The sequence below is a fragment of the Halichoerus grypus genome, chromosome 13, assembly GCF_964656455.1.
Source record: "Halichoerus grypus chromosome 13, mHalGry1.hap1.1, whole genome shotgun sequence".
NCBI lineage: Eukaryota > Metazoa > Chordata > Mammalia > Carnivora > Phocidae > Halichoerus > Halichoerus grypus.
Window position 1 is genome coordinate 73,258,013 of NC_135724.1, and position 25,545 is coordinate 73,283,557.

General features: G+C 52.6%; 1 protein-coding gene across 4 annotated transcripts in view; it reads right to left on the reverse strand.

Moving 5' to 3' along the window:
• Nucleotides 1-598: 598 nt before the first annotated feature.
• The window catches only part of NF2 (NF2, moesin-ezrin-radixin like (MERLIN) tumor suppressor), a 75,975-nt gene continuing 51,028 nt past the window's right edge, over nucleotides 599-25,545 (reverse strand). The window contains exons 11-17 of one of the 4 annotated variants that reach the window (XM_078060797.1): nucleotides 23,053-23,175; nucleotides 22,101-22,318; nucleotides 20,628-20,733; nucleotides 17,386-17,513; nucleotides 15,485-15,650; nucleotides 13,804-13,863; nucleotides 599-3,389 (exon numbers count right to left, since the gene is read on the reverse strand). In XM_078060797.1, the coding sequence (XP_077916923.1) occupies nucleotides 13,828-13,863; nucleotides 15,485-15,650; nucleotides 17,386-17,513; nucleotides 20,628-20,733; nucleotides 22,101-22,318; nucleotides 23,053-23,175 (777 nt within the window). In that variant the 3' untranslated portion in view covers nucleotides 599-3,389; nucleotides 13,804-13,827. Of the gene's footprint in view, nucleotides 3,390-11,694; nucleotides 13,864-15,477; nucleotides 15,651-17,385; nucleotides 17,514-20,627; nucleotides 20,734-22,100; nucleotides 22,319-23,052; nucleotides 23,176-25,545 lie in introns of those variants that run through there. The other 3 variants (XM_036123150.2, XM_036123148.2, XM_036123152.2) reach the window with 3 other exon arrangements.

Sequence of the window (25,545 nt, forward strand, 5' to 3'; positions counted from 1 at the left end):
TTGTGCCGCCTGAATTTTTCATTTTAGGCTGCATGATTTGAGACAGAGATGTCCTATAGGAGTTGCGGTCTTAAAGGATTTTTATTGATTGAAGAAAACAGAAAACCGTAAGCTCTGCAGCAATGCTTCCCAACTTAAAGTGTGAATGCCACGTGGCCTGTGACAACAGCAGGCCTCATCTGTCCTGTGGACCGTGCCCAGGACCCTACTGGCTCTGCAAGCCCCCACCCCAAACCCCTCCTCCAGAGCCCAGAATGGGGACACCTGGAAGCAGAAGCACTTTGCCCAGTCTGGCACCCTAGTTTTCAGGTCTGGCACTGAGGGCAGGCAAGGGGCACGGAAAGGAAACGCACCAAGTGCCCCGGGGGCGGGGGGAGGAAGGGCGTTCCCAGGGGAAAGTGTAGTAAGGGGTGCTGTCATCGGCCTGGAAAAGGTGATCCTTCTGTTACTGGTGACATGGGGCTGGAGTTGAGGTCCCGGGGCAGTTAGGGAGGGCGGAGGCCCCGTCTCCTCAGCGCCCGCAAGAGTGAGCCCTACCACCCAGCCCATCCTGCTGCCTCCCTGGCTGGGGCAGCAAGCAAACCAAAGAAGCCCGAGATACTCTTGACGGCTTAGAATTTTTATTAAAACAATCATTTAAATTACAACAATCCCCCGGAATAGAAAATAGCCTTGGAACAAATGCGGTTTGACATCTTGGAAAGGGATGGAGCTTCCCTGGAAGCCCACGAGGGGCCGGCCTGGCCCCCAGGCAGCCGGGAGGGGCTGTCTCCCCACTGAGGCGGCCCCTCCGGGGGCTGCAAGGCCCCAGCCCTGTCAGCGAGCAGCACTCCGTCCCCGTCCTGGTTGTCAGCCTCTGGATTTGCTGTTTTGATTTGTAAGAGAAAAGAGAGGGAGAGAGAAGCCTGTCCCCAAGATTACAAAACACAGTCACCTAAGAAGTGTTACGTAATGCCACGGGGTGTTGTCTAGCGTGGCCTGGCAGGTACATGGATAACTGAGCAGACGCCACAGGTCAGAGCGTGGCTGGGGCTGAGGCAGGGCCCCAGTCAGGATGAACGAGGTGGTCTGTGCGCCACAGCGAAGGGCCAACAGCGCGGCCGCACGGGGTGTCACCAGCTGGGCAGCCCGAGAACCCTCAGAAGTGCCCGTAATGAAATCGCTGTGGCTAGGGCCCTGCTCTCAGGGGGGCACAGAGGCTTCCTTACCTAATAAGCTCCCGTGCCCCCAAAATGTTCACTTGAAAAGAGCACGGTCACCTGAGCCACAGGCACGAGTCCCTGAAAACTGAGCTCCTCTTTCATTCCTTTTCCTTCCACTGTGGCTCAAGGCCTTTCTGAGGGCCACCACCCTCTCCAGCCTCCAAGGAGAGCTGAAGTGTTCCTGGGTGAGCGAGGCTCTGCTGCCCCCCTCCGAGTCTGCTCTCGGGCCCCAGGGTGCTCCTGCCACAGCTCAGATGCTAGCTGGCTCCCTTGTGGCCACATGGCTCGGCAGTTCCCGGACTTGGAACACACACACAGCAGTTAAATAATAAAAACAACAAAGCCCGACAACATTTATATAAACCACTACCATGCTCCTGTGCCCACAGCCACTGTTACAGATTCAATTTACAGGTCAGGAGAGTAACTCGTCATGGAAATTCAGGGATGACTGGTGAGCCTGGGGAGACAGAGCCTCAGCACAAGAGCCAGGCCCTACATTACAAACGCCTCCCTGGGACCACATCTCGGGGAAAGAAGCTTTTGAGGGACGGGGAGACACAAGGAAGCTCTTTCAGCCACAGCCATCCCACCCTGCATGCTCTAAGGGGCCCTAAGGGGCTTGGGTACCCACAGGGCTGCCTTCCTCAGGGCAAGGTGGCCCCAAATAGCAGGGTGGCCAGCCTGGGACACTGTCAGGTCGGCCTGAGTGTGGAAAGAAGGCAGGATCTTTATGAGTTTCTCAAAACCACACAGGACAGCCAGAGCCACCCCCACTCTCAGGAAATCTCCAGGCCTTCACATGTCTTCACTTAGTAAGCCTCTTTTCGCTGGTTCAGACTTAACTCCTGCTCTGTATACCAGCCCCGTTGGAAGGATCTGAATGGCCAGTGGGTCACAGAAGCACCACCAAACCACAGAGCAAACAAAGTAGCCCAAACTAAGGCGGCTGGTGCCATGGGGGTGGCTCTGTGGCCTGCTGCTGCCCGAGTGGCAGAGCACCAACAGGGAGGGGACACCTGGCTTGTGCCGGGAGGGGCACGAGGGACCCCACGTGGGCCAAGGGGGCATATAAAATAAAGGGCCGGCTGGGGTACAAGGGCAACACCAGGAGGAGGCCCAATACAATCAAGGCTTAGGAAGGGCTTGCTGGCACGTGGCCAGAGGGAGAGGGGATTCAGGTCAGCCACACAGACGGAAGCCTCAGCAAGAAGAAGTACCTGAGGGGCCTCAGAGCCCTAACAGAGCCTGGCGGGGCTCAGGTGCTGACTACAGGAGCCCGGGGAGTTCCCCAGCCCGCCACAGGCAGGAAAGACTAAGGCTGAGGGGGTGAGGAAGACGCAGCTCCTGCCTGCCACTTGGACCCTGGTCTGAGGCAGCAGAAGAAGGGGAGTGAGCGTTCTGTGTGGAGCAGATTCCTACACAGCTCTGCTGGCCTCCCTGCCCCTCTGCTGGCAGCCAGCCCGTCATCACAGCTTCTGCCTAGAGTCTTCCCCCTTCACAGCTGCCTTTCCCATTCCCCACCAGCCGGCAGCCAGCGCGCGGCCTCGGGGGCGCCTGGGCTGAAGACCCATCGCGTGGCCTGTCATGAGCCACAGGCCAGCTCAGCAATGATGTGCAGCAGGCAGGCCGGCAGGCAGGCCGCTCCGGGCCTGGGCTTGGGTGGGCCACACTTCTTCGCATGCCAGTTCCTCACCAGTGGAGATGAATGTTCTGGGACCCAGCGTAGGGCGGGGGCAGTGGCGCCAGCCTCCCTGTCTCCAGGGCTCCTGTGCACTTCACTCCCTACAACCACTTCCCTGGGCTGGGAAGGTCAGCACTGGACAGTGAGACACACACCCCAGGGGTGCCTTTGACAAAGGAAGTATGAAACCCCACGTCAGATGAGGAAAGACAAATACTTCTTTTAAAAATTTTAAAAAGAACTAGAACCCCACGAGAGAGCTCTCTGCAGGTCACAGTTCAAGGCAATTGCACATGAAGGGGGTTGGGCTCTCCACTCAGCTGGGGAAAGTTCCAGAGCTCCCACGGAAGCTCCCAGCCAGCCCACCTACGATGACTCCCACGGTGTCTGACCCATCCCTCTGGTGCCAGGAAGCAGCAGATGTGACAGATCCTGGGGTGGCTGGGCACCTGCTAGAGCTCTTCAAAGAAGGCCACTCGGGACTTGGCGCTCTGCAAGGTGAGCTGCAAAGAAGCAGAGAAGAAGTTAAAAGGGGGCTGGATTTCTGCTTTCGCGACAGGTGCCGTCCTGCCTTGGGAACTAACCTCAGGGCTGGTTTGGAGTGGAAGGGAAGACTGCTCAGACAGATGCTGAAGAAGCTGGCGGCCAATCCTAAGTAAGTTTCCAGATTTGCCCAGGAACTCAAATTAGGAAGTGACAAATGAGGATATGCCAGGAGGGATGGCTGGTGGACAGAAGCATGTCAGCAGGAAAATGTCATCAATGTCATCTTTTCGAAGAGGGCAGGAGATCCCCAGACACTGTAATAGAGTCTCACATTCCCATCTACAAGAGTCTCTAATGTGCCTCTGTAGGGCCCTGCCTGTGGTCGAGTCAGCCTGGGATGCTCATCCTCTCCAGGGCTCAGAGGACCAGCTTGGTAGTACAAGCCCCAGGCAAGGCAGGCCTGTGTCGGACGAGGAGGAGTGTGTCCCTTCCACTACTGGTTCTCCCGGTGGCCCCAAAGCAGACTTGCCGGTGACCTGGCAGCTCAGAGGGGGTTTCCATCTACAAGCTGGGAGGCAATGAGCTTTCTAGTTGGGGCCGGCTCGGGCAAGGAGGATGGTGCCGGCGGGGCAGTGCTCTGTCTGGAAACAACCAGGCCTTCCCAGGAAGGCTGCTCCCCTGAGAAGCACAGGGCGGGGAAGCAGTAGAAGGGAGGGCAGAGGATCAGGGGTTGAGCTCCTGGCGTGGTGGCAAAGGCACTAGAATTTGTGATGCCCTGAACTGCTGAGCCCCAATCCCCTGACTCAGGAGGCCACTTCCCAGGATCTCCCCCAACAGAAGCATCCGGCTCGGGCCTCTTGCAGTGCCCTGCTCCCGGCTCCCCTCCTGACATCACCCACTTGGGGGAGACTGTGTGTTCTAAATCCAGCTCCTGGACTTCGCAAAGGAGGGTCTTCAGGGAAGGGGGACACAGGGTACATACCGTCCATCTTCATATCCCCCAAACCCACTTAGCTTACTGCTTCATACCTAGTAGCAGCTCTGACAATGTTTGTTGAGTGAATCAGATGTAGGCTAGAGAGAAATGGTGGGATGCATGGAAAAGGCAGGAGCTCCACATGGGGCTGAGAAGGTCCAGGCACTAATTCTGCTCTCACCAGCTTGCTGTGTGGCTTCAGTGGACACCCTTGACCTCTCTGAGCCTCTTCCCTCTGGAGTTAAACCACGGAAGCCGGCTGGACGGTCCAGCTCATTTCCTCGACCCCCTGGCAGTCTCTAAATGTAAAAAGCCCTTGGTACTATCTCAGCTCCCTAAAGGGTGGGGGAGGGAGGCTGGAAACCCATCGCTTCTCCATCAAACACAAGCAGCGGCAGTGTGCTCAAATGAGACAGCTTGAGAGCCGGCTCTTTAAACCCTGCCAAGTCTCGTGGCCTTGAAGTTCCTCACTAACAAGCTGAGTGTAGGGAGGCGTCTGAGCTGTCTTCTTCAGTGGAACCAATTTCAGAAGCCCTCTGGAAGACCCAGCTCTAATAGGAATGGAGAGAGCTTTCATTTCTTTGCTTAAATGGAACTCCCTCTAGAAGGGAGCCAAGTTTGGATGGGTTTCTCCCTAAATGCAGTCAGAGGAGAACATCCAGGAGTTATGTGCTCTGTGATAATGGGACTCACAATGGTAACCGGGAAAGAAGAAAGAGAACCCGAGAATCACTGGGACAAAATCCTTTTGGGGGAGAATTTAAATCAAAAGCTGTGAAACCCAGGGGCACCTGGATAGCACAGTTGGTGAAGAGTCCAACTTGGTTTCAGCCTGGGTCATGATCTGTGTCCTGGGATCAAGCCCCGTGTTAGACTCTGCTTGAGATTCTCTCTCCCTCTGCCTCTGCCCCCCCACCCCCACTCATGTTCGCTAACACGCGCTCTCTCTCTCAAATAAATAATTTCTCTAAAATAAATAAATAAATCTTTTTTTTTTTTAGAAAGGTCTTCACTCAGGTTTCCTCCACGCTCCCAGGGAAGACCTAGGTGGGCTCCTCAGGGGGGCAGGGAGATGCCCACAGCCCTTCCCCACACTGAGTCACACACAGGCACAGCCAGGCTGCCTGATCCAAAGCCACTGACCGGCTGGGTGGCCCTGGGCAGGTCATTTACTCGCTGTGGCCCCAGCTGCCCACCGTGAAGTGGGGGTGGTGGCACCCCTTCCTCACAGGGGGACACGCAGAGTTACTGGGAAGCACTGTGAGGCACTCAGCACCATGCGTGATGTGCGCGGAGAACTCAACAGCTGTTATTAGTAATCACAGCACCATGTTCTCCCCCCTGGCCCCAGCTCTGGCTCCTCTCCTTCCAGTGGGGGAGTGGGCAGAATGCAGGTTAGAGGCAGTGCAGGAGAAGGCAGGGTCACGCGCCGTGCTGGCCTTCACGGCCTCCGAGGCAGGGCAAGAGGATGCCCCCGAGAGGCCTGGCCACTTCCCCAGGCAGGAAGCCCAGGCTGTGGGGGCCTCCGAGAGCCTTCCGCCCATTTGTACAATGTTGGCTCCAAGAATTCCTGGATCCTCTACCCGAGCTGCGTGCTGGCTGTCCCCTCGAGGTGCCAGAGGAAGGTTTGGCAGCTCCGGCAGCGCCAGATTCCAGTTACTCAAGCATGTGTTTGTTGGGATGCAAAGCCCTCTTCGGGTGGGCAAGATGCTTCCCTGGATCCCCACCCGACACTGCACGCCTGAGGAAAGGTTCAGAGCAGAGTCCAATCCTCTGGCCAGACAGAAGTAGGAAAGCACTGTAGACACGTGGCCCCGGCAAGAGGAGAGTGCACCACGGTCTCCCATAAGGCACTAGGCTGCTACAGGGACAGGCGGACCCGCCAGACGGAGGCGGCTGACAGGACTGCTGCCACTGAGGACACTGGGAGCCTCCAGCATCGGCCCACAGGCAGACCTGACTGTTGTGTGATTCCTGGCGGCCCTAATTCCATTAGGGACCCCGCCGTCTGAGGAAATTACCTCCACAAGCGCACTTATCTGCTGCTGGAACCCGTCCAGTCACCACCCCGGCCTCTGCCTGCTCCCCCTTCAGCAGCAGCCTTTAGCTTAGACATCAGAATGTCCTCCTCCGGAGCCAGGCAGCTCTCCCTGTGCTCGTGCAGGAAAGCAGGTGATGAGAGGAGGGTCTGCAAGGAGAAGCCTTGGGCTTCTTTCCTCTGGGCGGGGACTCAGACGCCCAGGGGCAGAGGTCAGGAGGGCCTCCCGGGCACCGCCAACAGCAGCTCCCAGCTGCGCTCCGGCCTGGTTCCTCTCACCTGGGATCTGTCACCACCTGCTGTTTCTAGAAAGCTCACTGCCTGTCACGTTCACTGTTAGGCTACAGGCAGGAGGTATTCATAAGAGAGGAGGGGAGGGCTCAGAGGGTCATGGCACAAAGCAAGCCCTTCAGAAAACAGACTGCCTCTGTGGATCTTTGTGTGCTCATGAGAACTGGCGACCAAGCGTCCTGGTTCCCCGCCACCCGCCCACGCCCTAAGGTGTCCGAGCCCATGTCAGTATTCGGTCGGCCTTCACGCTCAGCGACTGGCCCGGCTCTCTCCTCACAGTGCCACGGAAATGGCCTGAAGAAGGCCCTCACCTCCCTCTCGCGGGTCACACTGTGAGAACTGAAGCCAGTCTCGCGAGCCCCCCACTGCCACCCTGCACTCTCTTTGCGGCCCAGCAATACCCCTCCTCGCCCTCCAGCCTGACCTGCTGGGGGAGGGGGGCCACTGCCTCTAGGAGCAAGGGGACTCCCCAAGTCCTCGGGGTGTGGGCTCAATGACCACACTGCCATGGCTTATCTCCGCGCTTGACCAGGAAGAGGTCTCCTCCGAACTTCAGTAGGTGGTGAAGCAGAAAAGCCTCAGGATGCCTCAAGGCCAACGGCTGCATCATTCTGGGACCTGCTGAATCTGGTCCGCCTTCTCAGAGTCCTTCTGAGGACAAGCGGCTAGAGCTCTGCCTGAACACAACTAGTGACCGTGTCTGCCACGCACCGTTCAAAAGTCACATTGAATCCAGACAAGGGCCAGCCCTGGGGCTCCCAGAGGTCATTCCCAGCTCCTTTGGGAAGCTGTAAACCACAGAGGCCCTGCACAAGGCCCCCAACCCGCAGTGCTCTTGCCAGTTCCCTAAAGATGACTAAAAGAACATGAAGGTTCCTCACCAGGCACTGGGCTGACCCGCTTCTCTCTTCCAGCTGTCTCTTCACATCTGATTAAAATCAGCCGCGTGAATAATACAGGAGGAATTAAGTTCTCTCTTGACTGAACCGGCTGTTCAAGTCTGTCACTAATCCAATTCCATTCTGAGGAGACAAAGTTCCTTTGCTTTCCCTGCTGCAGATCTATACGGCTTGGTTTTTATCTTACAGGGGCTCTGATCCACCTGTTGGGCCTGGACCCTTCTTCCTGCTCAGCCTCGACAGCCTGGCAGAGTCCCCTCTCCTCCTGCCCATTTGTCCGTCAAACTGCCAGTTGTCTGTGCCAGCCACCAGGCTGTGAAAGGGCAGGAGAAGGAGCCACTTGGAGAGCTACACCTCTTCAAGCAATCACAACCGTGTGTGGTATCACCACATGGACACATCCATCTAATCTCAACAACTTCAGATTCGGGAGACATATATGTCTCCTGAAAAAGACAGAGGAGGCTGGCTCCTCTCAAGCCTCAGCAGGACCAGGTGCCCAGCAGGTTCTCCCTAACCCAGGCATGCACGTCAGATGCAGACTCAACTGGTTCCTGCTCACTGGGTAAGCATTTCAGGCAGCCCATCAAGATACAGTGATCTGGCACTTGCCCACTTCTGAGAAATGGCTCCGGGGTCTGGGGACAGCAAGCCTGGAAAGGCACCTGTGACAAGCACCAGGCTCACCAACCCTTCCCAGCCTGCCCCACCCCCCCACCCCCCCCCACCCTGGAAGGCGGCCTGCTACAAAGGATCCTCTGGCATCATTCCCAAGAGTGCCCCCTGCTGGAAAAACACAACATGAGGCGGGCTGCCAACTCTCCTTCCAGCTCTCCTCTAAAAGTCCTTTTGGGGGAATCATTTCCCAAAGTGATGGGAGGGTAACGAAATGTATTCCGGCACGGAGCCTGCAGCAGCAAGGCTGCTTGATTAAGAATGAATTACACTTTCATCAGCACATGGAGAAAATTGATTCACAAGGCCACATTGTGATAATCTTGTTCCTAAAGCAAAAAGGGGTGGCGTGCGGGTGGGCAGGACACAGAGCCACTTCGGCTATCAGTGACGAGAGAAAGGAAGCTCTACAATTAAGCTGGGAGAACAAAACTAATCAGAGCGCCAGGATTCCTCCAACTAGTCTCTGGAGGCCTTGCCTCGATCCACTCATCCCCAGGGAGGAGAGAGGAAGGTGGGAGGGGGACCGTCTAATTCATTTTAAACAATAAGACAATAAAACTAAAATGAACCCATTTTAGATACTAACCTAATAACTCTAGGCTCAGAGACTCTGCTTGTCCCATAAAAATGCAGTGGAATTGAAATGCAAGCCCTAAAATCATGTTATACTTCCTCTCCGCCACTACATATTGAAAAGGAAGGAGTGGGGGAAGGCACAGATTCAAAAGGACATGCAGATTCTCTGGCGCTGGGATCTACCAGGAGAAAGCCAACTCTGGAGCAGAAAGGTGACAGCCAAATCCAGCAGCGGCAATTCCAACATCATCTTTGGTTTTGGGTGTAATCAACATTCCCCCTTCCAAATCAGAGGCGAGGGGGCAGGGCCAGGGAAGGGGGACAGTTGCTGTAAAGTGGCCAGATTAAGCATTTCTGCCATCTTGCTAGTGACGGCTTGCACCCAAATGCCATCTGGTGATGTACGCGGGGAGAGAGCTGTGCGCACATTTATCCCTAAGCAGAGGTGGGATGAAAGGCCAAGTCCATCCCAATTAACACATTCATTCTTTATCTGCTCTTGAAATAAAATGGCCAGGGAAAACCCAGAGGGTCTCTTTCGTAACATTAATCCTTCAGGGACCTAAAGCAGGAAGATGCCTGGAAACTGATGTGTGCCTGTGTCTTGAGGTGCCCGTGTGATGCTGGAAGGGCCCTTTGCTACCCCGTTCCTCCGCCTGGAAAATGGACTAATCAGCCTGATTCACCCCACTGGGCAGGTAGAAGCTAACTCACAGCTACGGCGTGCTCTGAGCGCCGAGGACCTCAGCAAAAAGGTGCAGATATACTGATGTTATTTTCAAATTACCAATATCAGAAGGGAAATCACAGCAAGGACCGTAAGAACAGAACCTCCAGCCCGCAGAATGAGTTTGCATCTCGTCTCTTCCCTCCCACTGTTGCAGTAACAAATCAGGTGCCGGAGGAAAGCTGCACTGAAACACATCTTCAGTGCTGAGGGACCAAATGGGATGTTTTACTGCATCAAATAAGGCCCGATAATGTCCTCAGGCACTTCCAAATGGTTGTAAAATATCCTAGGAGGGCAAAGCAGCTTTCGGAGGCTCCTCAACGCCTCCCCAAAGGGCAACTGCTTGACTGGGTAAAGTCTCCCAACCAAAAAGAGGAACTAGGTCGTGGTCTTTCGGAAAAGAGGCTGACAGAACCTCCTATCTAGAGAGCTACCAGAAACAAGCAAGAGAACAGTAAGCCCTCCCCAGTGGAGAGGCCCGTGGCGTATGGGAGGTAGGAGTGGCCTTCGGGGATGAGCCCAGGCGTCAGGTCCAGGAAGACCACGCTCCCTGAGACCAGCCTCCCAACGCCTTCCCTGGGCTTCCCACAGAGCGGGGAAGAGTTCGCCACTGCCCTCTCTCTCTTCCCTGTGTTTTCTAGCCACACCTGCCTTGCTGTCGTTCCTTGCTAATCCTTGCTCCCACCCTGTGCCCATCCCCCTTTCTTCTCTGGCCCCCCTCCGGCCTCTGCCACCTTTCAACAACAACAAAAGAAAGGTTCTGGAGCTGGGGAGCCAGAGGATGCTGCACCAGGCAGCGCCCAGTTTCCAAAGCAGACTGAGCCACTCGGATCGAGCAACCGGGGTCACCAAAGGCTGAACACATGAACCACACACAAGCGACAGAAATTGTTCAGAGGCAGAGGACCAGAGGTCACCAGGGAGGCTCTGGCCGTTTGTTTTAATTGTGGGAGACGCCTTTCACGCATATTCAATCTCGCCTGGTGATTTATCACTCCCCCGGGTGTTTTAAGTGTTCTACTTCACTTCGCCAGCCCTGCATCTCCAACGGGAGTCTGCACAAAATTGAAGATGACATTGGACTTTTATGTCTTCCTGATCCAAGAGGCGGCTACGGCTTCAGAGAACTGTCAAGACTCCATTCCTATTCCTCCACCAGCGTAAACCACAGCTGGACCTTGATGGCTCAAACCATTTACTAATAAAACAAGCTCTCTAAGCTCTACGACCCCCATGATTTCTCATCTGTCGATTTCCTTTGAAATCCCGTGCTTCCTTGGAGATCAGGGGTACTCAGACCAGCTCAGGATTGGGGAGTGAAACCTGTCCCTTGAGAGGGGATGAAAGCAAGACCCTGAAATGTGCAAGCTCCCAGACTGGATTTTCACCTCCCAAGTGTGCGGCACAGCTGGCCACTGCTCCCCTCATCAGCACTACGGCTCTGAAGCCCAGGACACCCCAGCCTCACTGTCGGACCTCACGCCCTCACTCGAAAGACTCAGAGGCCAGGAGTATGTGTCACTGTCGCTCTCCCTGAGAATGAAATGAATCTAGGTTCTTAGGGGCGGCTTTTGATCACTAGGTGCCACTCTGAGTCAGTACAAATGCCAATCCAGTTGCACTGATTATCAATTGGGGGGAAAAATGTGGGGAGCTAAGATTAGCAGGAGCAAAATATACCCTTGCAAACTCAAATCAGATAGTAAAAGAACCAGGGAAGTTAATTCTGGCTTTTTCAGTTTTAAACTCCAAACACATGGAAATTAATTGCTGAGCTCTTACGGTGAACTATTTCCTGTGTATTACCTCATTTAATCCTCATAACAATCCTGGGGGTTAAGGACTGTTTTATTCACTTTTTACAGGTGAGGACACTGGGCTTTAAGAGAAAGTAAGAATTATGGAGAAAGTAAGTGGCAGAGCAGTGGTAAACTCAGTTAACCAGACCAGACAGCCTCTTGGCATTTCCAAGGGAATATGGTAACCCCTAAACCGAAGGGTAAACCCCCGGAATTAGCTTAAGTGCTCCTCAGCCTCCAAGGGTACTATGTAGACAGTGTCAGGCGCAGAGGCCTCACGGTCAGGCAGAAGAGTACCAAAGGCGAGGAGGAGAAGGAACACGCCCGGGTCATGGTAGGTAGGTAGACCCATTCTTTTCTTGAAGAAATCTATGATCAGAAAATATTAAAAACAAAATAAAAAGCAGGGCAGGCTGGTTTGAACCAAGACTAATGAGTGAAACTGTCCAGTTCACCATCAGCCTTCCCATATCTCGTCCGGGACTTTGTAGATGGAGCTCTGCCCTTCACATTCTGGGTGGCCACACTTGCAAAGCCCACCGTGGTGTTTCTCTTCAGTTAGGCTGACGTTGGCCCAGACAGGAGCAGGCACAACCCCAGAGCGACCCCCACACAGGCAGGTGGCTGCCTGGCAAGCGTGGTCACTGGCCCCAGCGACCACACAAAGTCCAGACAATGCAAAGGGTATCAAACTTCATGTGTAGCAAAAACTCCATGATTTCATCTAGTGATCCTGGGATGAGTCCAGCTATATTAAAAGCCAAGTCCATGCTTTTATTAAACCTCCAGTAATCAGAATTCTTGATTAACTGGAACATGGCAGCCTGCTTTGAGAACAAGTTCACATCAAGATGCTTAAAAAAAAAAAAAAAAGGCTTCTGTGAATGTCCTAGGAGCAGTACAAATTTGACTACAAATCAAACCTCATTTGTCTATAATAAGAGCTCAGTGAGAACTGACGGTCAAAATCAGGCCCCCGAAGAACCTAAACATTCTGAATCATTACAGAAAGAAGAAAGATGAAATCCTCTTGAGGTGGAATGGTATGGTCATATGCAGGCAGAGCTGAGAGGGCAGGCTGAGACAAAAAGGGACTTTCTGCTGGACCCTGTGCTGGCCACAAAGTCCAGGAACCCACAATGGATCCACCCCACAGTCTTCTGGGCACCCTGGGGTCACTACTTGAACAGATGATCCACCTGGCCTGCCCAATTCTGGGGTTGGTCATACTGCCCTGCTCAGAACGTGCACTGCTTGGTGTTGGGCCATTCGATGCCAACGTGTGGTATGAAAACTGAAGAAATAGGAGCCTGCTAACTCAAACACACAAATCGGGGTTCATGCTATGGGTTCTTGGAACCACTGACAGATAGAATCCATCTTGTAATGAGACCCATCTGGGACTTTAATAGCTAACCTCTCTTGCTTGGATAATAACTGCAAATAAGATCTATCTTATGCCAGATCTCACTTTTTGGTAGAGGGCTTCCAATGAGCTTATTTTATTCTAATAGCAGAAACTGTGCTGAGGACACCAAAGGACACATCCCACATGACCGTCAGGTGTCGGTGGGCTCACTGGCTTGTGTACCACTGGGGATCAGCTGAGGAGCAGAGGGAGGATGCTGTTATTACTGGGCATAATAAATTCTCCCCACTGCCGAGGCATGTTGGGAGGATGATGAACTGTTGCAGAAGGAAAGCAGCAATCATTCCATTAATTCACTCAACAACCACTGACTGCTCCTCTACCGGGTGCCGGCGACTGTCCCAATGTGAGTTCACGCTGACCACAACTCTGCCCCAGGCTGTGACAGAGCTTAAGCAATAGACAGCCTTTAGAGCGCCAACGGACAGACGGTGCACTTAGACGGACTACAAATCAGACCGCTGTGCTAGTGGTTTGCTTTACTTGGAAAGAAAACGGATGTGTACAGAAAGGGGAGGATCTAAAGGAAAACAAGGGAGTGCGGGCAGCCCCTTCATTCCACCAGCAGAAGTGGCTGGGTATGACCATGGGTCTTCAGAGGCTGTCACCACATGAAAGGTCTTGATCTTGAGTTAAGGACACCCAAATTTATCCCGTTTCCATGCTAGGGCTATTTATCTAAGGACTACACCACTGAGACAAAGGACTTTTAGACAGACTTCACTGGACAAGAAGCCATGACCATCCCCAGCCCAACAATGACACAAGATGTGAAGGACAGCCGGTCCTACAGCCCCATGACATGCTCTTCAGAACGAGGCAGGCTTCTGGACCCCTGGAGGCTGGTCTGGCCCCACAGGGTGGACGCCTGCTCTCAGACTCAAAGCATGCTGCGGCCAGTCCCCAGGCTCCACCTGCCCTCGGGAGGGCTCAGCATGGCCCAGGGACAGAGACAGGCAAGCTCATGCATGGGTTAGTATCACAGAGGGTAGTACCATCACCACAGACAGAGTACCTGGGAATAACCTACTTTCAGGGCTCAAATGCAGATAGGTCTTCTGCCTTGGGCTTGAGGCTAAACCAGCAAAATAAAATGAAGAAAAACAAAAACATACCCTGTGATATCAACAATGCCACATGTGCCATTTGCAAAATGCTCAGACAGGCCTGAAATTGTGACAAGTGACTTCATTTGTTTGTTTTTATGGCTTGGAAACAGGTCTCTCCGGCTCTCAGCACTCCAGGTTCCCGTGGCTGAGGGCCCAGCTCACCGCAGCAGCTGCAAAGATGAGACTGCTTCGGGTGCCCAGATGAGGAACTGGGGGCCGGGGTGGGGGGGTGGTGGGAGGAGGCCTGAGGCAGCTCCTTCAAGGGCTGACTGGCTCACTAGCCCAGTTGTCATTTTACGTCTTGGCTCCTGGCTGAGGCCTCACTTTACCTCCCCTTTTGCTAACGGTTTAGTAATTTCATTTTGGAAGGGAAACCCAGTAAATGACAGGAGCCAGAGGAAAGAAGAATGTGGAATGGGGAAAGGCCTTTCCTCTTCGGTTATGCTAGTAAAAGGAATTCTCTACCGGCTGCCAATACTAAACTGGAGTATGGAGAGAGAGTTTAGGGCTCCCGACTGTACCCATCAACAATGGCAAGGAGCTACGGAGCCCTTGGAGAGCTCAACTACTGAAAACAGATACTCCCGAGGCGCCTGGGTGGCTCAGTCAGTTAAGCGTCTGCCTTCGGCTCAGGTCTTGATCCCAGGGTCCTGGGATTGAGTCCCACGGCGGGATCCCTGCTCAGCGGGGGGCCTGCTTCTCCCTCTTCCCACCCCCTGCTCATGCTCTCTCTCACTCTCTCTCTAATAAATAAATAAAAATTTTTTTAAATAAAATCTTTTAAAAAAAAAAAAGAACAGATACTCTTTAACCTGGAACACCACTTTAAAGACTAAGGTAAAGAATAAAAAATTAAACCTATCTAAACCATCATGATCAAAACTCAATGAACAGTCTAATTTTAATGACACCTCTTTTACAGGTATGAGCCTGACCCTGGGCTATCAGTCAGGAGCAGATGACTGGCGGGACAGGCCATTTCTGCTTTGCCGGACGTGAGAGAAGCGCACTCTTGGGCTGACACGTATATGGGATATAACCTTCTTTAAAATCCTGAAAGCTCAAAATATCAGCAGAGAACGATCTGAAACTGCTAGCAACATAAATGAAATCTCACTTTTTAAAACATTAAGGTTCTTCTAGACACTTCTATGTAAGTATGAAAAAACGTTAAAAATTCAGAATTTGGGTTTCTTTAAAGCAAGAACAGAATTTTTTTTTATAGTCCTTGCCGCTTAAAAACCCAAAAAGACTAGAGGGAGAGTCCATTCTCAACAGCCTCCATTTCATTTTGCTTTCTCATGAAGTAAGGCAGCTCCCTGGGCAGAACTCCCCTTGGCTTAAAAGACAGAATCGCTTTACTGCTAAATGATGGATCAAAACCCATCTTGTAACAGTGATTCATTTCATCAGAGCTTTTAACACAGGCTCCCTTTCTATCAAGCCAGTGGGTTCACAGTCATTTCCTCAACTGAGTACACATAAAAATGTTAACAGTCTAACAACTCAGCTACTCAGGAAACCAGATCCCACCCTCACATTTCATTAATGACTGTCCTGATCAGCGAAGGACAGGAGACTCGGTACCTTTTTGATGGTATTGTGCTTGCTGCTCGTGCCACCCCGGTCGGAGTTTTCGTTGTGCAGAATATCCAAGGCTGTCTCCCTCTCTTTGAGTTTCAGGGCCTCGATCTCAGTCTTGAGTTCATTAAGCTGCTCCTGCAAATGCTTGCTCTTCTCCATGTACTCCACTCTGCCGGCAAGAGGACATCGTGCATCACGGCTATGGCGAAAGTGAGACATGGGATCCAGGGTCTGCAGCCTAGGGTCCACGTCTCTGCCTGGGAGCCTGGGTCTGTCACCTAACAGGTCTGAATCTGTTTCCTCGGGATAACGCTCACAGAGCTATGGTCAGAATTTAGTAAAATAAAGCGTAGGAAAGGCCCCCGGTAAACTCTCATAAAGTGCTCTACAAATACCCATTACCGCAGATAGCTTTTAGTTCTGCACAAGTAATGACATATGAATCAAGACTCCTGGCATCCAAAACAATCTCCTTGTCTCAACCCTTCTTGGATAAGTGATTCTATTCAAGTGACCTCTTCTGCTAGGCCCTGGCCACATCCCTACGCGATGTCATCTCCTAAAGAGGGTGGAAGTTCGCGCAGCCAACACCAGGAAGAAAAAGATCCCCACCATTGCCTGCAAATAGATACTCTGTATCTATGACAGTGAAAATCTGGAAATCATCCTCAAAGTGTCCACCTCTAAGGGCATCAGGCGAACCACGCAACACAAACACCAGGAACATTCTGTAGTGATGCCCATGGCTGCTGGTATGTGGAGTCTGTCACGTGCACAGGTACTAGGAAAACACAAACTAAGAAAACAGGACCCAGATACATACATAACACAAACATAAAAAAGCAGGACCCAGAAACAGGATGTAGCCTCACCCCTGTCACAACCATGAAATGCTCACATGCCTGGTCAATGGAGAAAGGCTGGAAGGGCAACTCGGACAGCAGACACCATAGATAAAGAGGCTCATGGTTGCTCACCCTGGACCCCAAGGAGACACTGTCCCAAGAGAGCTATCCCAAGGATATTGGACAAGGTGAGAGCACAGGGCCTCACATGGGCTTGGAGCTGAATCCTCATTCTGCTCCTCATCAGCCGTGTGATGCTGGGTGAGTCCATCAAACGCTGTAGATTTCATTTATAAATGGCACACTAAAACCCACCTCTGATGTCAGCCTGATGTTAGTTAGTTAGTGGGAATGAAATGAGACAAAGCTAGAAAGCCCTGCCACCCAGGCACTCAGTATATGGTTCTCCATCAAGCCGTGGCACAAGTGGCCAATTTACCTACGGCTGGGAACTGGGGGGACTGCAGTCAGATTTCTTCTGCAGTGAGACTCCCTGCCGCCTCGGTTCCACCAACCATGAAAGGAAGGAGGAGCGCACAGCAGAAGCTGCTATGAACAGGGCATGCGGGGCTCAGCTCAGGGCTGCCCCATGCAGCAGGGCTAGCCTGACCCAGACATTTGCTTTCCACGGCCTTGAGCCCGAGTCTCTCCCTTTACCCTTGCTCTAGACATGGGAAGTGCTGCGGGTCTCAACCGCCAGAGAACACAACCAGGAAACCTGTTCTGTTACTGTGTTTGGACATTATCACAGGCTCTATCCCCATGTGAACCACAGTCTGACTGATTTGGAGATCCCTGACAACCAGTCCTAGACTATAGATGAGGTTTTGAGCCACCGTAAACTCCAGGTCACCAATCAAGAATCATTGTTATCCTGCAAGACTGATTGCCCGTGTCCTTCACTTCTGATGAGGAAATTCTTTCTCCGGAGGGTGGGAACAGAGCAACCCCTGCAGGAGCTAGTGACAGGCTCCCGCGGTGACCCTCCAGTTTCCCCAGGCCCAGATGGCCCCACTCTAGCTCGCCGACTGGGAGCACAAGGTCAGGGGGACTACGTACTTTTCTTTCTCTATCTCCATGGAAAGCCGCTTCATGTCAGTATCCTTGAAGTCGAAAGACAGGCTGTCACCAATGAGGTTGAAGCTTGGTATGTCGGGAGGCAACGGTGCTGGAATTGGGTTCATGGGCTATGAATGAGAAATCTCCAGTTAGGGGGGCCAGGTTCTGTGAGAACGGGGGCACTGCTGTGTTAACCACCCACCCTCCAGCAGCCATAGAGGCAACAGGCACAGCTCGGGCCCTGCCTCCCTCCCAGCACCACCATGGCCTCACGTCACAGCTGTCAGCCCTCTCTCTCCTCCTCCAATCTACCTACGTTGGCTGCTGCCAGATGATCGACCCCAAAGATCTCAAATCCAGGTAAATCATTTCTCTCCCCTCAAACCTTTACTCTTCATGCTCGCCAAATTAAACACAGACCCCCACTCACTTCTTCGTTGAGGAAGCCCTCCGGCTCTGGGCTAGGAGCTGGAGATGCAGAGAACAAGGCAGAGTCCCTAGCTCTGAACAGCTGAAAGTATTATTCAGTAAACAGAGGTGCTCACAGATCATCATGGCTACGTAAGGTAGACACTGTAGCCAGAGAGTAAACAGTGGCCGAGGATGCTGGGAAAGGCATGCTAGAAGGGATGCTGCTTCTGCCGGCATCAGAGGATGTGCCAGAGAAAAAGGCTTGCCAGGCAAGAGGCATGGTACTGGGCAGGGCAGGGCAGAGAAGGCTCAGCGAGAAAGCTGAGGGAGGGGGGTGGGAGACCGGGACCAGACCATAAAGAGCTCTCCTGCATGCTGAGGGGTCTGGATTCAGAAGATGGAGCCAAAGCAGGGCTTGAAGCAGAAGATGAAGAGATTAGATTTGAGGACTTTCTCATCCCAGAACAAAGGGTCACCTAAAATATGGTCCCAATCTAGTCTAGCTTCTCCTACCGTTTGCCCTAACAAATTGTGAACAGTACCATTCCTGTTCCTTTGCTTCAGCCATTCCTCTCCCTATAGGCCATCTCTCTTTCAAGGCCCTTCTCAAATACTAGGATTTCTCACCAAAGCCTTTCTAGATCCCTCTTGGCCAGATGGCAACTCTTTTCTTTGCTATGCATTAACATGGTGTTTCTGGTTCTGTTACGGCACTTCCCTAACTCCACCCTGTAAAAACTCCTTTCTGGCTGTGTCTTCTTTTCCTATTGGCAAGTTTCCTAAGGGCAGGATCTGCCTCTCTTTCACCCTTGGATCCTTGGCTGAGTCTGGGACGGTGTCTGGGAAAGGGGAGAGGCCCAGAGCATTCATCTGACATGACGACAAGGCCTGAGGCAGACTGTCTGCGTGGGCGTTAGAAGGTGGCACTGAGAGGGGGCTTCTGGGGTACTGGAACGTTCTGTTTTCTGATTTGGGTGCTGGGTGCATGGGTGTGTTGAGTTTGTGAGAATTCATCAAGCTGTACAGTTATAGTCTGGGCACTTCTCTGTACGTATGTTATACCTCATCAAAATTTCTGAAAAGATGGGCGCTGAGTGCCGTGCTGCGGGTGAGAACAGATACTGGTACGACCTCTGTGGAGAGCATCTCGATGGAAAACCTGACCCCACGGCTCTATTTATGAGAATTTATTCTACCAGTACATTCACCGTATGTGCGAAGATTTGTGCTCAGGGATATTTTCCACAGTTTTGTTCACAACTGCAGATGAAAGCAGACTAAATACCCATCCATAGGGGACTGCTTAAATGAATTACAATCCATCCATACCACGAAATAGGATTAAAAGGCTGATACGGATGATCTCCTCCAGGACTTATTTATTTATTTACTGTCTGAAGAGCATATAAAGTTTGCTCCAGTGTTATGTTTTATTTTACTTATTTCTATTTTTTTTTTTTTTAAGATTTTATTTATTTATTTGAGAGAGAGAGAATGAGAGACAGAGAGCATGAGAGGGGGGAGGGTCAGAGGGAGAAGCAGACTCCCTGCCAAGCAGGGAGCCCGATGCGGGACTCGATCCCGGGACTCCAGGATCATGACCTGAGCCAAAGGCAGTCGCTTAACCAACTGAGCCACCCAGGCGCCCTATTTTACTTATTTCTATATTTTTAAGGATCTTATTTTTGAGTGATCGCTACACCCAACACGTGACTCGAACCCGCAATCGCGAGATCAAGAGTTGCATGCTCTACCGACTGAGCCAGCCAGGAACCCCGCTCCAGTGTATGTTTTAAAACCACACACATCTCCGGTGCCCAACCCAGATGAGCCCCCAGACGACTCCAGTCCCGGCTGCTCTGCGACCACCGCAGAGATCCTCAGGCAGGACCATCGGCCCACTCAGCCCACCGAGCCATGAGAGAGAAGGAATGGCTGTTTTGAGCTACACGGCTGGCTTGGGGTGGCCTGTCACACAGTCACAGAGGACCGGCACAGATGACGATAGCAAACTGCTCACATTTCCCTCCACCTCAAACCCTGGGCTGCTTCTGTCTCTGTGCCCCGTGCACCTCTTAGCTGCCTCTGCTGTACGAGTGGGCGCTGCGTGTGTTTGCACCAGGCGCACATCTGTGGGTTGGCTGAAAATACCCCACAGTCTCTTTCCCACCTAGCTAGTTCCGACTTACCCTTTAAGAGCCAGCTCAGGTGCCATCCTATGCCTCTCTTGCCCCTGCAGGCTGGGCTACATTCTCCTCTAGGCCCCTGTGCACCCTCTCTGAATACAGACTCTGCATCTGCCTGGTATTACATGGACCAGAACGGTTTGCTGAACTGAATGCACAGAGGAAGGGAAGGAAAGAGACTTTTCTATTCACTGTGTGACCCTATGTAATTGAAGTCTGCCTCCTCGTCCCAAAATTGAGTGTGGAAGCTGGTTCTTCCGTGGCAATAGTTCACTCTAAGGGACACGGGGTACCCCTGCCAGAACTATAATGACGGTATATGGTATACACAGGTAGTTGAAGATTACATTCAGCTTGGCATCAAGAGGCTATCCTCTCTTGAGGATAATTTGGGACTATTATTACTTAGAATAAGAAAAACATTTCAGAGCTGGGAAAGGCCCTGCTGTCTATTATCTAGGCAACCAGAGAAGTGACTTGTCCGAGGCCAAATGGCAGACCAGCATTCTATCCAGTCCCCAGCCGCAGGCCCTAAGCAGCACTCACTCTGCCGTGGCACCACCAAGGGAACGGAAGGGCTGGGAGGGAAGGGAAGGCTATGAGGTCTGAAGCAGCTGCAGGCCAGCAGCCCCCAGCCAGGCTCACCGGGTATGTGGGCTTGGTGGTGATTTCCAGGAGCTTTTGCTTGGCTCTTCGCTCTGCCTCACGGGCTTCCTGCAGGTCCTGCTTCAGCTGATCTGCCTCCTTGGCCCTGCAAGGAAAGGAGGAGCCAGTTAGCTCCACGAAGGTGACAGGTGGAGGAAAGACAGCCCTCTTCCCCACTATCCCCCTAGACAGGAGGGACGTGGGTTAACCCTGAGGATGGCACCAGATCAGGCAAACAAGGCCAGTGGCTGGGGGAGGAATTTATGTGAAAATCAGAACTTCCAAAGCAAGGACACATTCCTGAGTGCTGTTCATTGCAATGGTAAATCTAAACCGGAAGAGCAGGGAAGCCAGTGGGCAGGAGTCAAGTTCAAACCTTTGCAGTTGGTAGATGGGGAGGAGAAGTGGGGGAGGGGCTGGCAGCTTCCTCTGCTTCACTTCTGGGTGAGAGTGGGCTGGGCAGAGGTACAGTACGGTGGATCAAAGGTCTTATATTGGATCATGAAGGGCAGGATGTGAGAGAACTGATTCTTCACAGCCCCCAAGTAAAACAACTGCAGGCCTGGGGCCAACCTCAGGCAAGAAGACCAGCACCAACGCTGAGGGCCTCGCACTTCACCCTGCAAGACACAGGACCCAGGGGGCCTGGCCCAACATGCATCAGTCAGCAGGGGAAGTGACCTGCACACAGAAAGAAAGGGGCCCGAGACAGGGCAGGAAACAAAGAACCATATTTCCAGAATGACATGCAAAAAGCGGAGAGGAAACTATAGTGAATGCACCTTGGTAGCAAAAAGCAAATTCAAGTGTTCTAAATCAACAGAGCCAAATGCTGTGGGGAATGTGCCAGTGTTTATCTGAAGGCTGCAGGACCAGAACAATCCCAAGCCTAGAATAGTCTTTCGAAAGTATAGCCTACAGTTCCATCCTTCAACCTGGTCGTGAGCTGGCCACAAAGAGGATCCTGGCCCTCCCCTCCTATCTGCCTCAGGAGCCTTAGCGCCAAAAAGGACTGCAGGGAAACGGTTCCTCCTTACTTCGTTAAAGGTAAATAGCTGCTGTCTCCCCACATGTCCCCTAAATGAAAAGGGAAAAGAACCATATTTTTTAAACGTAAGAAGAGTCTCCTTATAGCTCCTCAGCTAAGAGCAGTCTGCGGCCGGGCTTGATGGCTTTCCTGCAAACACGGCTATCAGAGGGACGGCGGTTTATCACAGGCACAAGCATGACCAGAGGTCCACTCAACAAGAGAATTGTGTTCCTGAGCTTTTCCACTAATTCCAGCCCCCAAACCCCACACTGGCTTAAGTACCAGTCCTCACCACCAACCTGTCAAAGGAAGAGCCTCCCCGCTGCCCCAGAAGATGGAGAAGAAGCTTGCGGACACATGCAGTCAAGCTCTGCCTCGGAGCCAGGTTACGACTGAACGGCCCCTCGCCTGAGCCCCAGTGCCCAGGACTCCCCACCTCTAACCTCCTCTCTGACTCCTCCGCCATCTTCAGCGCCAGCACCTCGGCCTCCAGCACCTTCTGCTCCATCAGGCGCTTCTCTTCCTCTGTCCGAATGGCTGTGGCCTTGATGCGCTGCATTTCCTGTTCAGCCTCTGCGGCCTTCTGTGCCAGGAGTTTTGCCTCCTCCTCCGTGATTTGGGCCTTTTCTGCCAACAGGTCAGCCGTCTCCTCAGACCGCATCTGCAGAAGAGCGCTGTCAGCTGGGATGGGGATCACATGCCCATCTTCCCACCCAGATCTGGCCTCAGACACTCAGGTCAGCGAGAACCAGAATCTCGGACTCCCTGGGGCCCTGAATGTCCCGTCGGATGACACTCGGGCAAGGGATGACAAGCCACACCCTCAACTTTTTGGAAAGGCCCTTTGGGTTCTGCCCAGGGGAAGCAAGAAGAAAGCACTTTTCTGACTATCCACTTGAGCTGAGGCGAATGCTTTATGAGGGAGAAAACCAACTTTACCTTCTTTCCTTTTAAATCAGTGGTTTAAACCAGCGGAGACTTTGCCCCCCTGGGAGACAGGTAACAATGTCTGGAGACATTTTTGATTGTCACAAATGAGGGGGGAGGTGGTGCTACTGGCATCTAGAGGGTAGGGGTCAGGGACACTGCTAAACATCCTCCGATGCACAGCATGGCTCCCACCACAAAGGGTGATCTGGCCCCAGTGCCAGCTGAGAAGTCCTGCTTTAAAGGCGAGCCCCCGTGAAAGTGGGGCTTGGCTGCACATGAACTCCACCACAGCCTGCCTCCACCAACACAGGTGGAAAGAAAAGGCACTGATTTTTTTTTTTTTTAAGCTGAAATGTCAAAGCATATGTTACTAATCTGAGGTTGTCGGGAGGCCTAAGTCCTGAAACCCATGCGAGTGCCCGTGTAGCCTCAGGGGTCCAGCACCGCCCCCCCCCCAGCAATCACCAGAGCTTCATTGGCCATTGTCGCTTCTTCTTTCATCTGCAGCAGCCTCCTCTCCAGCTCATCCCTCGTGCGCTCTGCCTCCTCCCTCATCTGCTTCTCTCGAGCAAGGCGCTGTCGCTCCATCTGGGGGCAACAACAGCGGCCACTGAGTCATGGGGCCCACGACCTACAGTGCCACGGGAGCCCGAGAACGCCCAGTGTCCTGAGTCCCCCAAGGAGACCCTCTTTTCTCCCCTTTACTTTAGGTTGCCAGTGTCATTCTTGTCACCCGCCTCCCTCTGCCCTTCGAAACCAGCTGTGTCCCGTGAAAAAACATCTAGAGGTGAGGTAACAAACAAAACAACAAAAAAGCAAGCCCTGCCAAGTCTACCTGGATCGAAGGAGGCGTTCTTATACACTGTGTGCTGAAATGGCCACCCTGCCAATAACCCTTTGCGTTGCAAGACCTCACGTGCCTCTGCCCTGCGGCTGACCGCACACAATGCAGGTTCCTTCTCCCTGAGACGCAGCCCCAGAAACAGACAGCTCTCTTCTGCTTGGACGAGCCACCTTGCCATTTCTCATCCACACGGACCCCTCCCACATCTCTACTTTCCTCCACAATTGCTCCTGCCTCTGACCCACGGAGATAGATGGAACGGCTCTCTGCGAGGCATCGGGAGTTCACACATTGTGTATCACGGGGAGGGGGGCTGCAGCACCACTGCACGGGGACCCAGCCTCATGCAGAGGCAACTCCCGGCCAGGCCAGTGACAGGAGGGAGCTGAGCAGGGAACGCAGCCCCCTCCTCCTCCCGTCCTTAAGGCACCAGTACAGAGCCGCCGCCGCCGCCTGCCGTGCCTTCTGGATCACTGTATTAATTGGGCCACATGCAGAGCTTAATAAGGGGAACAAGCATAGGACAAGTGCTATTCTCTGTGATCTTCAGGTATTAACTTAGTTCAGAGAGCAGAAGCCAGAAGTGACCACTGCACTATTTTCTTCCTTAAATAGAGCACATTTAATTACTTCTTGCTTCAATATTCTCCCAAACACAAGATTTTTAAGACTGCTGCCTTTTCTAAATACTGAGCCAAAAAAAAAAAAAAAAAAAAAAGGCATTGGGCCTCGAAGGAATAATGCAAAGACAAGCAATAAAATACTGTAAATTCTTCTCCAATTTTCCTCTTACAGGTCAGTGAAAAGCTTGGCCAATTTGTTCTCTAATTTCCACTGCATTACAATTTCCATTAAGAAGATTACTGTATCTCCATTATTCTCCACTTGAAAAAAGCCCAGGCAACCACCTTCTGTTCCCAGCACTACACTTTCCCCGAGACCTCCACCCACTAAATAAGGGGCCTCCTGTTTGCAAGGTGGTTTCAGTTCACAAAGGCTTTCAGGGCCGATGTGTCCTTTGATCTGAGACAGAGAAGACATACCTATTAGCTCCACTGGACAGATGAGAAAACTGAGGTCTGGAAGGTAAGTCATTTACTAATGTCACATACTAAGTTTCACATCTGGCTCTGAGGTCAGTGTCTGTACTACTGGGCCATGAAGCCACCGGCCTGCCAGATGCCAGGGACACGTCTCCGCTGCCCTACGGGCAGTGCAGGTCTGGGGTGCACGCATGCCATTCTCTGCCACAGCCCCGAGGCTGACGCGCTCATTGCCGTTTTCAGATCTCTCACGTCTAAGTTTTGCTCGGCTGAAAAGAGGTCAAAGAAGGCTCTTCTTGAAGTTGCCACTTAGACTTGTGCTGGCTCAGGAGTATTTCTTTGTCCAAGAAAACCCATTCCATCACCGTGGCCCCCAAAGCAGCCCAAAGAGTCTGCTGTCTCAGAGAGCAAAGGGACAGAACGCTGAAAGCATGCTGGATCAAACGGCATTTCATTCCAAATCTCAGGGAGTCCCCACATCAGAGAGCTGCACACAGACTAATGATTACACCTCTGAGCCTGCAAGTCCTGAGGGCAACTGCTGCTACTCCGTCTAGGAGTAGGTCCAAAACCACAGTGGATAGTCTCAGCAGCGAGGCTCAGATTAGTTGTGTGGGTTTTGGTGAGTCGACATGGTTTATGAGTAGAAAACAACGATGCGGACTGTCCAGTCTGCTGATGAGCGCACGCGGCACCTCCCACCGCAGGCACTGTGCCGCCTGGGCTGACCTGTGCCGGGGAAGTGCGGCCAGAGTCTAATTAGCATTCCCACAGCAAGCACGAGACGCTGCCGTGCATTCTATCACCATCTAATTAGGAAAAGGACAAGGCCAGGCAAAGGAGACAGGCAGGCAAAAAGAAAGCGAGCTAGCTAGGTAGACAGACGGATGGATGGATGGACAGACGGACGGACAGATGGATGGACACAGGCTTGCCTATCTCTTCCCAAGCCTGAATTAATCACACTTCACTTACTTAGATGGGGAAATAACTAGAGATGTTTCTTTTACATATGCTATTGGAGTTTATTACTCATTTCCAGAGCAGACACCCCACCGGCTGGGCATCAGC